Source organism: Schistocerca nitens, chromosome 6, assembly GCF_023898315.1.
Source record: "Schistocerca nitens isolate TAMUIC-IGC-003100 chromosome 6, iqSchNite1.1, whole genome shotgun sequence".
Classification (NCBI taxonomy): domain Eukaryota; kingdom Metazoa; phylum Arthropoda; class Insecta; order Orthoptera; family Acrididae; genus Schistocerca; species Schistocerca nitens.
Window position 1 is genome coordinate 351,274,569 of NC_064619.1, and position 15,455 is coordinate 351,290,023.

The window sequence follows — 15,455 nt, forward strand, 5'->3', positions numbered from 1 at the left end:
TGTACTACTGTAGTAGGCATGGGCTTTGTGTCTATCTTGGCCACAATAATGCATTCACTATGCTGTTTGTAGTAGCTTACCCGCACTCCTATTTTTTTATTCATTATTAAACCTACTCCTGCATTACCCCTATTTGATTTTGTATTTATAACCCTGTATTCACCTGACCAAAAGTCTTGTTCCTCTTGCCACCGAACTTCACTAATTCCCACTATATCTAACTTTAACCTATCCATTTCCCTTTTTAAATTTTCTAACCTACCTGCCCAATTAAGGGATCTGACATTCCACACTCCGATCCGTAGAACACCAGTTTTCTTTCTCCTGATAACGATGTTCTCTTGAGTAGTCCCCACCCAGAGATCCAAATGGAGGACTATTTTACCTCTGGAATATTTTACCCAAGAGGATGCCATCATCATTTAACCATACAGTAAAGCTGCATGCCCTCGGGAAAAATTACGGCTGTAGTTTCCCCTTGCTTTCAGCCATTTGCAGTACCAGCACAGCAAGGTCATTTTGGTTAGTGTTATAAGGCCAGATCAGTCAATCATCCAGACTGTTGCCCCTGCAACTACTGAAAAGGCTGCTGCCCCTCTCAGGGACCACACTTTTGTCTGGCCTCTCAACAGATACCCCTCCGTTGTGGTTGCACCTACGGTATGGCTATCTGTATCGCTGAGGCATGCAAGCCTCCCAACCAACGGACCAATTTTAATAATGGTTTATTAATTTTAAAAGTAAGTAAAATGTACAAAAATGTTTGTGTCACATAGCTAATCTTTCAAACTTAAGGTGAACAAACAGAGCACAGCTGTTTACCATGAGCCTGGTCCTGTATTATTAATAAATTGTTAAATCAGACAGATCATCCTCAAAACATAGCATGTCTTTGAAACGAGCACTTGAACTGAGAACCGGCAACGACAATTTTAGGACGAAATCGTTTCTTGAGACAAAAGATTCTTCTTCAGTCATTGTGAACTTTTTGGTTTGAGGAACTCTTTTTTAAAAATGTTCCAACAAAACCATTGTCAATAAGGTAATTAACTTTGCAAACATAACATCGAAAAGATGATGTTTTCCATATACTTCGACCACCATATAGTCACCTTGGTTTATGGAGATACCAGTATTTTCATCTTGATCTGCCCTCTCCCCATTGTCTTGGCTTGTTTCAATGTACAAGGGCTTGGATCACTTCAAGGTGATGAATTGGGGGTTATATCCTCCCCATCCATGTCCTCAAAGTCATCAACACTAACACTTCTGCCAGGTTGGATATTAACTTTTGTCCTTTGTTGAGGAGTCTGGTCTTGTCTAAGATTCTGCAAGAGTTCTTTAAAACTGTTGTCAACAGCATTGGTGGATTCTTCAAGATTGTTCTTATCTTGGTTTTCACTTACGTGTATACTGGTACCAGTACCTGGGAGCATTGACAACACTTTATTGTGGTCTAGAGGCACAATCCCACGTTTCCTAAAACCTGTAATAACATGTTTTTCCTTCAAGGAGTCACACAACTTTTTCAAAAGCAGAGGAAATTTATCCTTAGGAACAGTTGCTTCATTTCTTCCTGGACCTTTCTTCCATTCTTCAAATATTTGGTGCCAAGTAGTTTTAAGAAGCCGAAAAAATCCCACATCCAGTGGTTGTGTCAGGTGTGTTGAATTTGCTGGTAGGAATATAAATCTTATATTTTTGTCCTGACACAGCTTAACTGATTCTATGGACTAATGTGAAGATAAGTTGTCTCCAATGAGAAATTTCTTACCTCCAGCTTTTTCAGGTATGGGACAGCAACTATGATGACCCACTCGTTGAAGCAGAACAAACTGAACCAGCCAGATTTTGTCCAATTGTATCTTGCATATTTTGGCCCACCTTCGGTCCAGCTTCAATATAAATGCAAAGCCTTATACATGACATAAGGGGGTTGTATAGTGAGATCTGCATATGCCTTGAGAAGTTCATGACCCTTTCGAGATATTTAGCTCCCCTCCATGTGACTACCTTTCGTTTTCCTGGATCATCTGTAAGGTTTGTCTCATCATAATTTATTATATAAGACAGCGGCATATTCTCCAATTCCTTTGACAATTCATCAAAGTAACTGTTGATAGCTTCTGGTGTAACACCAGCTCTGGAGCATTTTATGTTTTGGCACATTTGCACTGCCAACTGATCTTTGTGTCGCCTCATAAATGATTCCACAAAATCATGACCAGGGAGATTATTCATAAGCCTTGTCACTGCCTCCCCCCTTCTGTCCAGAGAATCCTATACTAGAAGTCTTAAGGTTGTAAAGTCAAAGTTTGCTGCATATTTTCAATCTATCTACAAACAGCTTCTCTTCTTCAAAAGATAAGGCAGTTTGTCCACTCTGAGGTTTAATGTTGGTGTCTCTTCTTAGGTGTCTGTATAGTATGCTAAAATGAATCCCATGTTTTTCAGCTGCTTTCCGCAAGCTAACCCCTGATTTGATGTCAGAGCAGGCATTGTTTATACCATTAGGTCTGTGTTTTTTGTAACCACCTCCTATGATGAGTTTGTATTTCTGTGGCCTATTTAAACAGCAACTCTGAAACAAGGAAGCTATGTTAGTTGTGCATGTAACATAACTGGAGAATTATATAGTATTAATATGGCATACTAATAGCTTTTTTTAGGTTTTGTTATTGTAGGGTGAATAGAAACACCAGAATTCATATGTTTCTATTCGCCCCTCAAAGTTTACAAACATAACCTAAAAAATTTGAAAATTCACAGCACCTGCCTCTAGCTCAAGGTACACCTTTTACACCTTTCCTTGCCATACTAAGGACAATACATTGCCTCACAAAAGCTTCCTTTATACACCCTAGTATAATTGCTCATACAAACACAATCATCAGAATCTCTTGTGTAACAATAAATCTGACCTCCAACATATATATAACCCCCCTTCTTTTTCGTGAACACACATCATAATCCCTCCAAAATTTCTTATAATTGTACACACAAACAAATAATACACATATACCTGAGGGTGAATTTCATTAATAACACTTCCGTTACAATAATTCACTCACTCATTCAACATTAGCATTCATTCAACATTAGCACCCTCTAGGCCCACATAATAATAAATGAAGAATCCCGTGATAAACTTATGAAAACATGCACCCTTTGAACCTTCCATATAATAATAAATGAAGAATACAATCATCACAAACCTACCAGAACTTGCTCCCTTTGAATGCGCCCATATAATAATAAATGAAGTATACCTTCATAAAGCAAACAGCACATGCTCCCTTCGAGTAGGCCCCCATACAATAACTCAATAACTTCTATTCCAGTAACTAGATTGCCCCTCAGCTCTGTTTCTACACTTGTTCCGATTCTTGCAACATTACTGTCTGTATTACAGACATCAGAGTGATAGCAACAGATGCCAGCTCACAGATGATGTCAATTTTCACTCCATCCTCTTTACATCAGCTTACAGTTTTAAAATAATACACATAAAACACATTGCTTTTTTTAATTATTACTATGTACATGGCATATATTCCTTCTAATAAGATATTTCGCTCTTGGTTCATCATTACATAGCCTGGTGGAAATTCCACTTCACCAGCCTTTAACATTTTCAAATTTTCTTCCAAATCTCCTGATCTATTCGACATACATCCCAATACCTATTCTCATCTTCAACCTCTGTATCCTCTTTAAACAACCAATTAAGTATTTTACTCAATTTCTCATCATTCAATTCCTCCATCTTTCTTGCCACTGATCCTATGTGTCTGGCCCCAGCACCTGATGCACCTTTCCATGTGACACCCAATGATTTGTATTATACTCATGCTTATCTTCCCCATCCATTCACTGTTAAAACAGCTCACATCGATTTGCACTACCTTCAGTACTGGCACATTGAAATCTTTCACACTTACTGGACCATCTTCCCCATTTGTGACAAACTCATTTACAATATGCGAAGAAGTCTTGAGACCTACTCCACCTACACTGTCAGCAATACTTTCATTTATTATACTTCTAACAGGCTCAGCTCCAATTTCCAGTCCCACTGTAGCTTCCAATGTAGCCAAACCAATCCTATCCTCATCCTATCAATGCTCCACCATCTCATCTCTGTCAGATAACTCCCTTACGTAAGACATGTGATTGTGTCACCTTTGTGATTAACACATTTCCCATCTGTACAACCTTTATGCCTCCTACTGAATTTCATATAGCCTCCCCACACATCATTACTCGTAGACCATCCTACCATTCTTCCTCTCTCCCTCACGGCAAATTCTGTTAAGATTTCCTTGCTCAAACTCTACACTAAACATGTCTTTTCTTAAATTGAATAAATCGCTTTACTGAAAAATTATGTATAATTATACTTCCCATGGCCCTTGGCAAACTGCGCTGATGGAATTACTTCCCCAATGACTTCACCAAATATTACATTCCTTAAACTGGATCTGTCTCTCTTTCAGTATTGCTCAGTTCACTTCTTAACCTTTTACTGTTACTTTCAATGCTCTTACATTCATTTGCCCTACAGCATCTTAATCCTGCATCTGTTTGCAATTCATACTGTGCACATCCCTGCAATTTTGTCTCAAAAATCCCAAGATCACTAAATACAGTTTTCATATGAGTCCCTATTTCCTCTGCTAAATCTTCTATCACTGAAGAATGTTTCATAACTTTAATATCACCCTCAACATTATCATTAAATTCAATTATTTTGTACTCAATGTGATCTAATTCTTCACAGACTTAATCTGTTTTTTCATTAATTTCTGATTCTGACTCCCCATGACTGACTTCACCCTCCTCACAATTTGATTTATCCTCCCCATGACCACTTTCCTGAGTTTTCTCGAAAGAACTATTCACCTTTATCACTTCATCAGATGTTGATAGCATATTATCAAATTTGCTAGACACTTCATCTACACTCCTGGAAATTGAAATAAGAACACCGTGAATTCATTGTCCCAGGAAGGGGAAACTTTATTGACACATTCCTGGGGTCAGATACATCACATGATCACACTGACAGAACCACAGGCACATAGACACAGGCAACAGAGCATGCACAATGTCGGCACTAGTACAGTGTATATCCACCTTTCGCATTAATGCAGGCTGCTATTCTCCCATGGAGACGATCGTAGAGATGCTGGATGTAGTCCTGTGGAACGGCTTGCCATGCCATTTCCACCTGGCGCCTCAGTTGGACCAGCGTTCGTGCTGGACGTGCAGACCGCGTGAGACGACGCTTCATCCAGTCCCAAACATGCTCAATGGGGGACAGATCCGGAGATCTTGCTGGCCAGGGTAGTTGACTTACACTTTCTAGAGCACGTTGGGTGGCACGGGATACATGCGGACGTGCATTGTCCTGTTGGAACAGCAAGTTCCCTTGCCGGTCTAGGAATGGTAGAACGATGGGTTCGATGACGGTTTGCATGTACCGTGCACTATTCAGTGTCCCCTCGACGATCACCAGTGGTGTACGGCCAGTGTAGGAGATCGCTCCCCACACCATGATGCCGGGTGTTGGCCCTGTGTGCCTCGGTCGTATGCAGTCCTGATTGTGGCGCTCACCTGCACGGCGCCAAACACGCATACGACCATCATTGGCACCAAGGCAGAAGCGACTCTCATCGCTGAAGACGACACGTCTCCATTCGTCCCTCCATTCACGCCTGTCGCGACACCACTGGAGGCGGGCTGCACGATGTTGGGGCGTGAGCGGAAGACGGCCTAACGGTGTGCGGAACCGTAGCCCAGCTTCATGGAGATGGTTGCGAATGGTCCTCGCCGATACCCCAGGAGCAACAGTGTCGCTAATTTGCTGGGAAGTGGCGGTGCGGTCCCCTACGGCACTGCGTAGGATCCTACGGTCTTGGCGTGCATCCGTGCGTCGCTGCGGTCCGGTCCCAGGTCGACGGGCACGTGCACCTTCCGCCGACCACTGGCGACAACATCGATGTACTGTGGAGACCTCACGCCCCACGTGTTGAGCAATTCGGCGGTACGTCCACCCGGCCTCCCGCATGCCCACTATACGCCCTCACTCAAAGTCCGTCAGCTGCACATACGGTTCACGTCCACGCTGTCGCGGCATGCTACCAGTGTTAAAGACTGCGATGGAGCTCCATATGCCACAGCAAACTGGCTGACACTGACGGCGGCGGTGCACAAATGCTGCGCAGCTAGCGCCATTCGACGGCCAACACCGCGGTTCCTGGTGTGTCCGCTGTGCTGTGCGTGTGATCATTGCTTGTACAGCCCTCTCGCAGTGTCCGGAGCAAGTATGGTGGGTCTGACACACCGGTGTCAATGTGTTCTTTTTTTCATTTCCAGGAGTGTATTTTATCAACAAGTTCATCTTTTAAATCCCCAGCTTCAGACTTTATACTATCAACAATTTTAGACTTTATATAATAAAATTTTGGTTCCATTCTGCCCATTAGTTCCTCACTCTATGAGTTGAAGAATAGGTGAAACTGATCAGCCATGGCTGATAACAAGCAACACAAGATCTATAATGCAACTGATGCTTGTATTTAACTTGGGGCTGCTGTGATGCTGCAACATCAATTGTTACTGTGACACATTGAGCAGGGGACAATCCAGACACTGTGATGACAGCAAAACGAAAACAGTGTGGAACAGATGGTGATGCTGGCCAGCTCTGGTGTGGTCAGCAGCTTCTTGCAACAACTACCATGTGGACTGGTAGCAGCATGAACATGCCAGCTTTGAGAAACTCATGCGGACTAGCGGCATCCCGAATTCATGCAACAGACTGACTATGGCATGAAACGTGGTGGCACGAACTAGGCATATACCACAGAGTATCTTACACTACAGTCTATCATTATGTCAATGTTTACATATGCACAACGAATGTACTGCCAGATTATTAATACTATGAACTGCCTATAACTCTCAGCCCCCACACTGATTGTTCATAGGCTTATCTATTTCCTGGGACACTCGATACTGGAATACTTATTGGGTTGAAAGGAAACACTACAACCCAGAATGAGCATACTCAATTGCAACATTACCTATGGTTTGAGGTAACTACTGCTGCTAGCAATTCAGCAGAGGGAATGTGCACAACATGTTAAATGGCTTGTCTGCACAGGGGTTTCGTTGCACATCTTTGCATTACGCCCTTACGTAAGTGAAAAATGATTGTTAAGGTGGCATGAGAGATTACTCAGTGAAATAGTGACATATAAGACAAGAATAAATTAAGTAATGAAATCAGGAATTAAGGCTATGATCCCTTGGGGTATTAATGAACCTTAAGCATATGTCTGAATTGTACTCTTGCTTTATTCATAGTAAATTACTTTGCTATGAATGATAGTACTACACATACTATACACAATGGTCCGATCAGAATCTCAAACAGTTTTAGCAGAGCAGCCTTTTTTAAGAGATCAGAAGTCGGGCCAGAAATATTTAGTGGATATTGGATCAGACTCTTATTTCCTTGAACTCTACTGAATGGCAGCTGGCCATCAACCTCGTTCTCTCTTACTGCAGTAAATAACTCTTTTATACAGAAGTACAGCACACAGCAATAGTTATGGGCCTGCACTGTGTCTTTGCGTGGGATTTCACAATCAAGAATGTGACTTGGCTCATCATTGGAGTTGATTTTTTACTATACTGCTGGCCAACATGGCAACTGTCGACATAATCATAGGCCTGACAGCTTCGGGATTCTGACATATTGCAGCAATGCACACAGCTGAGATTGTGCAAGTGGAGTGTATGCAGACCTACTGCAGCAATTTCCAGCCTTGAAACGACTGACTGGAGTACCAAAAGGATTATGTGACAACACAGTACACTGTATTAAAACCGTAGACCTAGACCTCTAGCTCCTATCTGCTTAGCCATTGCGAAGGCGGAATTTAACACCATGCTTATGGAAGGAATTCCCCATCTGTCTGGTAGCCCATGGTCATCCCCCTTGCACCTTGTGCCAAAGAAGGGTGGCGCATGGTGTCCATGTAGGGACTACAGGGCACTCAGTGCTTGAACAGTACCAGTAACAATTGCTCGCCTTGCCAACATATCCAACTGGTATTTATCGCACAGTTCAGCATGGACTTCAAACACATTTCGGGAATCAACAACATAGTAGCTGATTGTCTTTCCCGTGTTGACAATATATCAAGCACCATCAACTTTACTCAACTTGACAAGACACAAGCATTGCACCAAGAACTCCAGAACCCCCTCAAGGGTATTGGAATTTCGATTAGTTGATGTTCCTGGTGCAGACCTCTCAACCTTGTCCACTCTTGCTGCTACATCCCAAAGACGCACCTTTGACAGCATACAAAATTTGTCATCCTGGCATCAGACCAACATTCCATCTTAACTCTAAGTGATTTGTTTGCCTGGGATTTAAAAAGATAGCCGAGAATGCACTCATTTGTATGTCAAGTGCCAGCAAAGAAAAGTTTCCTGCCACATTCACCCACCAGTAGAGGACGTTCCTGAAACAACTACATGATTTGCTCTTGTACATGTTGATGTGGTAAGCCCATTACCTCCATTGAATGAATAACATTACATTCTAACTATGACAGATCGATTTACTCGCTGGCCAGAAGCAGTGTCTGTTGATAACATCTCGAAGAAACCTTCACTTCTGATTTTGTTTCAAGCTGGATTTCTCAATTTGGTTGCCCACTACATGTCCCAACAGACTCCAGCCACCAATTTGAATCACACATGTTCGCTCAACTCTACAAATTCTGTGGCACTGTTCACAACAAAATGACAAGCTACATCCAGTGAGTTATCATTATGAAAGAATGCTGGCACCATTCTCTAATGGTAGCACTTGTGTGCCAAGCACTCATGGACCACAGCTGTACCAATTGTTTAACTTGGTCTAAGGAACATTTACAGGCCTGACTTACATCAGCGAATCTAGTTTTCTGCAACTTCCTGGAGAGTTGGAGATGTGCAGTTCTCCAAGCTATCCAACCACAACCATTTTGATTTTGTACATTAATTGAGAGAACATATGTCAGAGATTCACCCTTGCGAAGCTTTGGGACATGACTCACCTTCCCACTATGTACATAGTGACCTAGGAATATGTGCAAATGTCTTCTACATACAGATGTCATCTTCATACAGATGGAGTCAAACACCCACTTCAACCACTGCACTTAGGTCCACACAGAGTCCTACAATGAGTAGTAGATGCTCTGAACATAGTAGTAAACAGCAAGCTCTCTATCATCTTGATTGACCATGTCAAACCTGCATCTGTTTTCTAGGGAGTACTACCAACTGATATACCACAGCTAAAAACTTCTTTGCAAGTATCAGAACCACCAATAGTGCCAGCACCTACACCATCTGCTTCAGACCATCCTCCAGAACTCAACACATGATCAGGACAATGTGTACATTTCCCAAGATACATCCTCGACAGTGCTCCACTTTCCCCAGCGGGACTGGTGTAGCAACTCACATTTTCCTGGTGCAGTGTCATGACATGCAGTGTTGTGTGTGTGTTTATTTACATCACAACAGCCAAACATTTTTTGCGCCAGCTGCCAAAGGTGCTGGTTTATTTCCTTAGTAACATGCTTATTCTTAATTTGTGATCTACCGTTTCCAGAGATGTATTCCTTTCAAGTTACTTCATTACAGACTAAATAATATATGTGATACAAAGCAAAAAACAGACCTCTTGTTGAAAAATTTGGATTTTGGATATTTGTGATGGAAAAGAGGTGTTTTGAGGTAAAGTGTTTTAAAGCTTCACTTTTTACCATTGTTTAATTGGACTATTTAAGAGACAAATTCTGCATATAAATTATCTTAAAATGTCCTTTGTCAAATGGTGCAGAGTTTTGTAAGTTACCATTCCATATTATGCTGTTAGTCCCTTCAGACTATAGCACATTGTAATATACCTAAATTTAAAACCAAGTGACTTGGTCCCAAATTGAGAGAAATTAGTTAACATTGTGCTGCTTTTTTGGGACAGAATATTATTACATTCATTCTATGTTATGGCCTAGTGCAAATTGGCAACAACTGTAGGCATTTATAACTCTCAAACAAAAAGGGGCTGCTTGTCTTGTTTGGCTGTACTGTAATCACAAATTGTTTGTCATTTATGCAAAGCTTCTCTGAGCTCCTTAAAATGCCTCTAAAAATTAGGAGATGCTGTTTTGTAAAGCATTACATACACTGTTGTGAGATTTTGGGAAGAAGCCTCTTGTTGGCCAAAGTTATTTCCCCATAATGACAACAGATCTGTTTTCAGAATCTGACATCAGTTGCTTTTAATGCTGTTATTGGCTCCTGTTTGGTTCAAAGAACTTCCAAAACAATGCAAGCATGTGCAGAATGAAGTAAATTATAATAATAAAAAAAATGAAAATGAATATTTTAGACTTTATCAAAGATTTTTGCTTTTATTGAATATTTCACTTCTCTGGCATGAGGTCAGTTTCGACTTTCTACCTCACATATAGATTCATTCTTATATTTCAGAGAAGATTCTACACATAAAACTTCTCTGGGCTGCTTCATCTTAATAGCTCCCATTTCTGTGCAAAGTAATATAGTTTTGTTTGTTCCTTGTATGAGAGTTTATATTTATATGACAGTCAGGCTAGGGCTCGACATAATAAATTTAAAAGTTTGACAGCAGTGTCAGCCAAACAAGTTGATACATGATTAGTATTACACAACATAATAAAATTGTGAGTGGGTTCTTTTTCTGAACTAAGAACAAACTTGATCTCCACAGTTGTTTTACTGTAGTTAAGGTATATTTTAGATTCTCTTCCTGATGGGACCTGTGAGCCATGGTTAATAAATGAAAGTAAGAACCATAAGCATTTGAAAATTCCTAAATACTTGCCTGTTGATGACTTGCACAAAAATATGCTACTAATTTGTTTTTATTCCACCTTATTCCTTAACCATTGGCACAGGACGATCACACCATGTTAATAAAACTGTGTTTCTTAGGATACAAGTATTATTTGTGTATGAGCTAATGAAGATGAAACAAAGAAACTTTTGGAGAAAGTAGTATGACAGCACTATTTTAATCCAACAAAGGTTCAGGTAGAGTCACAATACTGAAAAAATGTAAATTCTTTTATAGAAATGTTGCTACAAGTTTCTTGATGTGCATGTTCCTTTTGTTACTAAATGAAAATTAGTGAAATTACACAGACACATTTTAATATTTTTATTCTTGTTGACATTATAGTCACAATGTATTTTATATGAGGACCAATCTATTCCATGATTAGTTTTGATAGTTTTGACATACAAACTATTATAGAATGCTTCTGAAATGCCTTAGTGTATGTTACAATCTGAAATCAGACAACAGTGTATCAAAATATTCCACTTCATTCAAGTTCATAACTGTACATAGGAGCATAAATTGCACAAACATTGTACAATGATGCAAGTGATGATACTTAATGTGTTCCACTTGATGGTGATTCTAGCACTCTGTTTTTGTACAATTTATGACCCTGTGTGAACTTTGCACTTTAGATGATGACACATACTAAGGTGCTTCATACCACTTGAAAATGGCTTGTTTGCCAAAACTAATTGCGGAATAAATTGGGCATTATACTCATTACAGTTGCCGGGTGAATTGTGATTTCATGAATATGTATCTACATTGTCATTTGTTTGTTTGTAGCTAACATAGAGAATGTTAATGATTTTTTACTTTCCATAATTTTCCCATTTGGCAATGCACCATTCCTGGTATTATCAAGTTATTCTTAGGCATATAATTTATTCATACTTGCCTCAAAAACTGTCAATGTTGTTCATCTCTTCCTTTCTTCCATGATTTTTTTTTAAATACAGTTTTCATTCTCAACATTTTATGCAATCACTAACAACAACAGATAAGGTACCAAATGGAATAAAAATGGATAAGTTTAATTACTAGTCTTTATTTCATACCTACTTCAGTTTTTAAAAAAGGAACAAAGTAAATATACTGTAACGAACAAAATAGAAAAATTGTATTTGAAAAACCACAATTAAATACACCTAATAGCCATATAAACTGTTCTGTTTCAGCTGAGTCTACATTTGATCTTGACTCAAGCACAGAATCCACAGAAGCATCACCAGAAGTGAGCCACAGATCAAGACGTGGCATGGTAGCAAGAAGAGGGGCGCCCTCCAGGTAGTGCAAGTAGGTGCTGCGATATTTGCATGCATGAGTAATGAAAGTAAAACAGTTCATATTTTATGTATGTGTTTAGTTAGGAAATGGAGGTTATCAGACTCAATCTGGTTAGTGGTACACATCTGGATGATGGGTAAGGTTAACTGCAGCAAGTACCATGTATAACAAAATTATTAATATGACTCAGCTCTTATAGGATAATCTACATTTGTATCTGCATGGATACCCTGCAAATCATGCTTAAGTGTCTTAACAATAATTCTTTATTATTCCTCTCTCGAACAGCACACGGAAAAAATAAACACCTCTTTCTTTCCGTGTGACCTCTGATTTGCCTTATTTTTTTATGAAGATCATTTCTCCCTATGTAAGGTGACATCAACAACATATTTTCGCATTCAGAGGAGAAAGTTGGTGATTGAAATTTCTTGAGAAGATCTCGCCACAATGAGAAACGCCTTTGTTTTAATGATGTCCACTCCAAATTCTGTAGCATGTCTGTGACACTCTCTCCCATTTCTCAATAATACAAAACATGCTGCTCTTCTATGAACTTTCTTGATGTACTCTATCAATCCTATCTGGTAAGGATTCCACACTGCACAGCAGTACTCCAAAGAGGATGGACAACTGTAGTGTAGGCAGTCTCTTTAGAGGGTCTGTTGCACCTTCTAAGTGTTCTGCAAGTAAATTGCAGTCTTTGGTTCACCTTCATTACAACATTTTCTATGTGTTCCTTCGAATTGAAGTTTTTTGTAAATGTAATTCCTAGGTATTTTGTTGAATTTATGGCCTTTAGATTTGACTGATTTATTGTATAACTGAAGTTTTACAGATTCCTTTTAGCACTCATGTGGATGACCTCAGACTTTTCATTATTTAGGGTCAATTGCCAATTTTCACACCACATAGATATCTTTTCTAAATTGTTTTGCAATTTGTTTTGATCTTCTGATGATTTTTCTAGATGATAAACAACAGCATCATCTGCAGACAACTTAAGATGGCTGCTCAGATGTTCTCCTGAATCATTTGTGTGGACAAGGAAGAGCAGACAGTCTATAACACTACCTAGGAGAATGTCAGAAATCACTTCTATCTTACTTGATGACTTTCCATCAGTTACTATGAACTGTAACGTTTCAGACAGGATATTATGAAACCAATAGCATAACTGAGACTGCTTGTGAGGTACAGTGTCAAAAGCCTTCTGGAAATCTAGAAATGTGGAATCAAATTGAAATCCCTTGTCAGTAGCACTCAACATTTTGTGTGAGTAAAGAGATAGTTGTGTTTCACAAGAACGGGGGTTTCTAAATCTGTGTTGATTGTGTGTTAATAGACCATTCTCTTTGAGGTAATTCACAATGTTTAAACACAATACACAGGGTGTTCATTTTAACTGAAGACATCGGACTATCTTGAAAACTACACATTGCATTAAAATAAGTTATAGTTCCAATTTGTTTGTCTCAGAGGGGGACATCCAACGATACCACACTTGACCCCCCCCCCACCCAACCCTGTGATTGGGTGGTTGGTGCAACTTTGAAATCTGCAATGGAAACTCCCGTTTTGTATTGCAGATTACTATCCTATGGTAAAATCTACATACATTTTGTCTGAAGTATCTTCATTTCACCACTGATGGTGCTGTAATTATAGGAATAGAAATGTGTATACAACTGTAATTTATGACATGTACTTCAATTGCATAATGTGCTGGGCAACTGTCATGCTGACTGCATACATTGTCAAACATCCAGGGCAACATCCTGTTATAGTACCGATAGTTCCTATCAAAGACTTAATACTGTCATTTTCACTATTCAAACGGTATCAAAAGTGAGTGATACTTCAACACGTAAATTAGTCTACTTTGCTTATTTTCATTCACTTATGTCATATGGTATTATGTTTTGCGGTAACTCTTCCCATTCTAGAAGGATATTTTTGGCTCAGAAATGGGTGGTTCGGGCAATAAGTGGTGTGAGTTCACGAACCTCTTGTCAACCTCTGTTCACGAGTCTGGGTATTTTGACATTGGCCTCTCAATATGTATGTTCCTTATTGTCATTTCTTGTTACCAATATTAGTTTATTTCCAAGAATAAGCAGCTTTCACTCGGTTAATACTCGGCAGAAATCAAACCTCCATTTGGATCGGACTTCCTTAACTCTTGTGCAAAAAGGTGTGCAGTATACTGCTGCATCCATTTTCAATAAGCTGCCACTCAAATTCAAAAATCTTAGCAGTAAGCCACACGCTTTCAAATCGAAACTGAGGAGTTTCCTCATGGGTCACTCCTTCTATTCTGTCGAGGAGTTCCTTGAAAAATTAAGCTGATTCTTATTGTATTGCTGATAGCGTTTACTTAAATTTATGGACTGACTTTTTTCAGGTTCATGAACCTTTATTTTTATCTGTTATTACTTTTATGTTGTAAGTTCATGTACCGACACGTTGCATGACCTTGGAGATTTGCTCCTCAATTTGATCCTATGGAACTTGACGTGTAAATAAAATAAATAAATAAATATTCCAAAAACATTTGATATTTGCATCCACTCGTGCCGTTGATAAAATACAAACCAATGAGTTTGTTCCCCATGATGCCCCACCATACATTAATCAACTAAGTATGTTGATGGTCAAGTTGCCGCAATCAGTGGGGGTTGTCTACCCTTCAGTAATGCATGTTATGCTGGTTAACGCTACAGTGGTTTGTGGATGTAGGCTCAACAGAAAATAGTACCTCAGCAAAGAACTGGGGGGTTAGCATTTCTTGACATGCCCATTCACAAAACACTGCCTGGTTATGGAAATCAGTTACATGTGGTATGGATTGTACTTATGACACTGCAGTATTGTGTCAGTATTACCTACAGACATACCAGAATCGTGGAATAACTACTAGGTGTTTATCTGTTGGTTGTGGTGCATTGCCACTAGTACAGCTATTTCATTAGCTCCTCCTGTAAAATGTCTGCTTTGTTTCCTTTTGCCAGTCTATATGCTGCCACCAGACATAAAGGCATTCACAACCTTGTAAAAGAATGAATGAGAGCAAGCTTTCTCTAGAAAATGCTCGACATACAAGGCAACAGCAGCCTCAACATTTCTCCCACCTTCTTCATATATAGGATCATTTCCATTTTTCCATCTGTGGTTGCAATATTCATCGTCGACTTGCATGTCTGTTGTC

The 15,455-nt window shown here is 39.7% G+C and overlaps 1 protein-coding gene across 1 annotated transcript in view; it reads left to right on the forward strand.

The window, feature by feature from the left end:
• LOC126263695 (Down syndrome cell adhesion molecule-like protein Dscam2) overlaps positions 1-15,455 on the forward strand; it is a 284,179-nt gene that overhangs the window by 226,457 nt on the left and 42,267 nt on the right. The window contains exon 20 of the mRNA XM_049960822.1: positions 12,139-12,247. Coding sequence (XP_049816779.1) covers positions 12,139-12,247 — 109 coding nt within the window. The remainder of the gene's footprint in view (positions 1-12,138; positions 12,248-15,455) is intronic.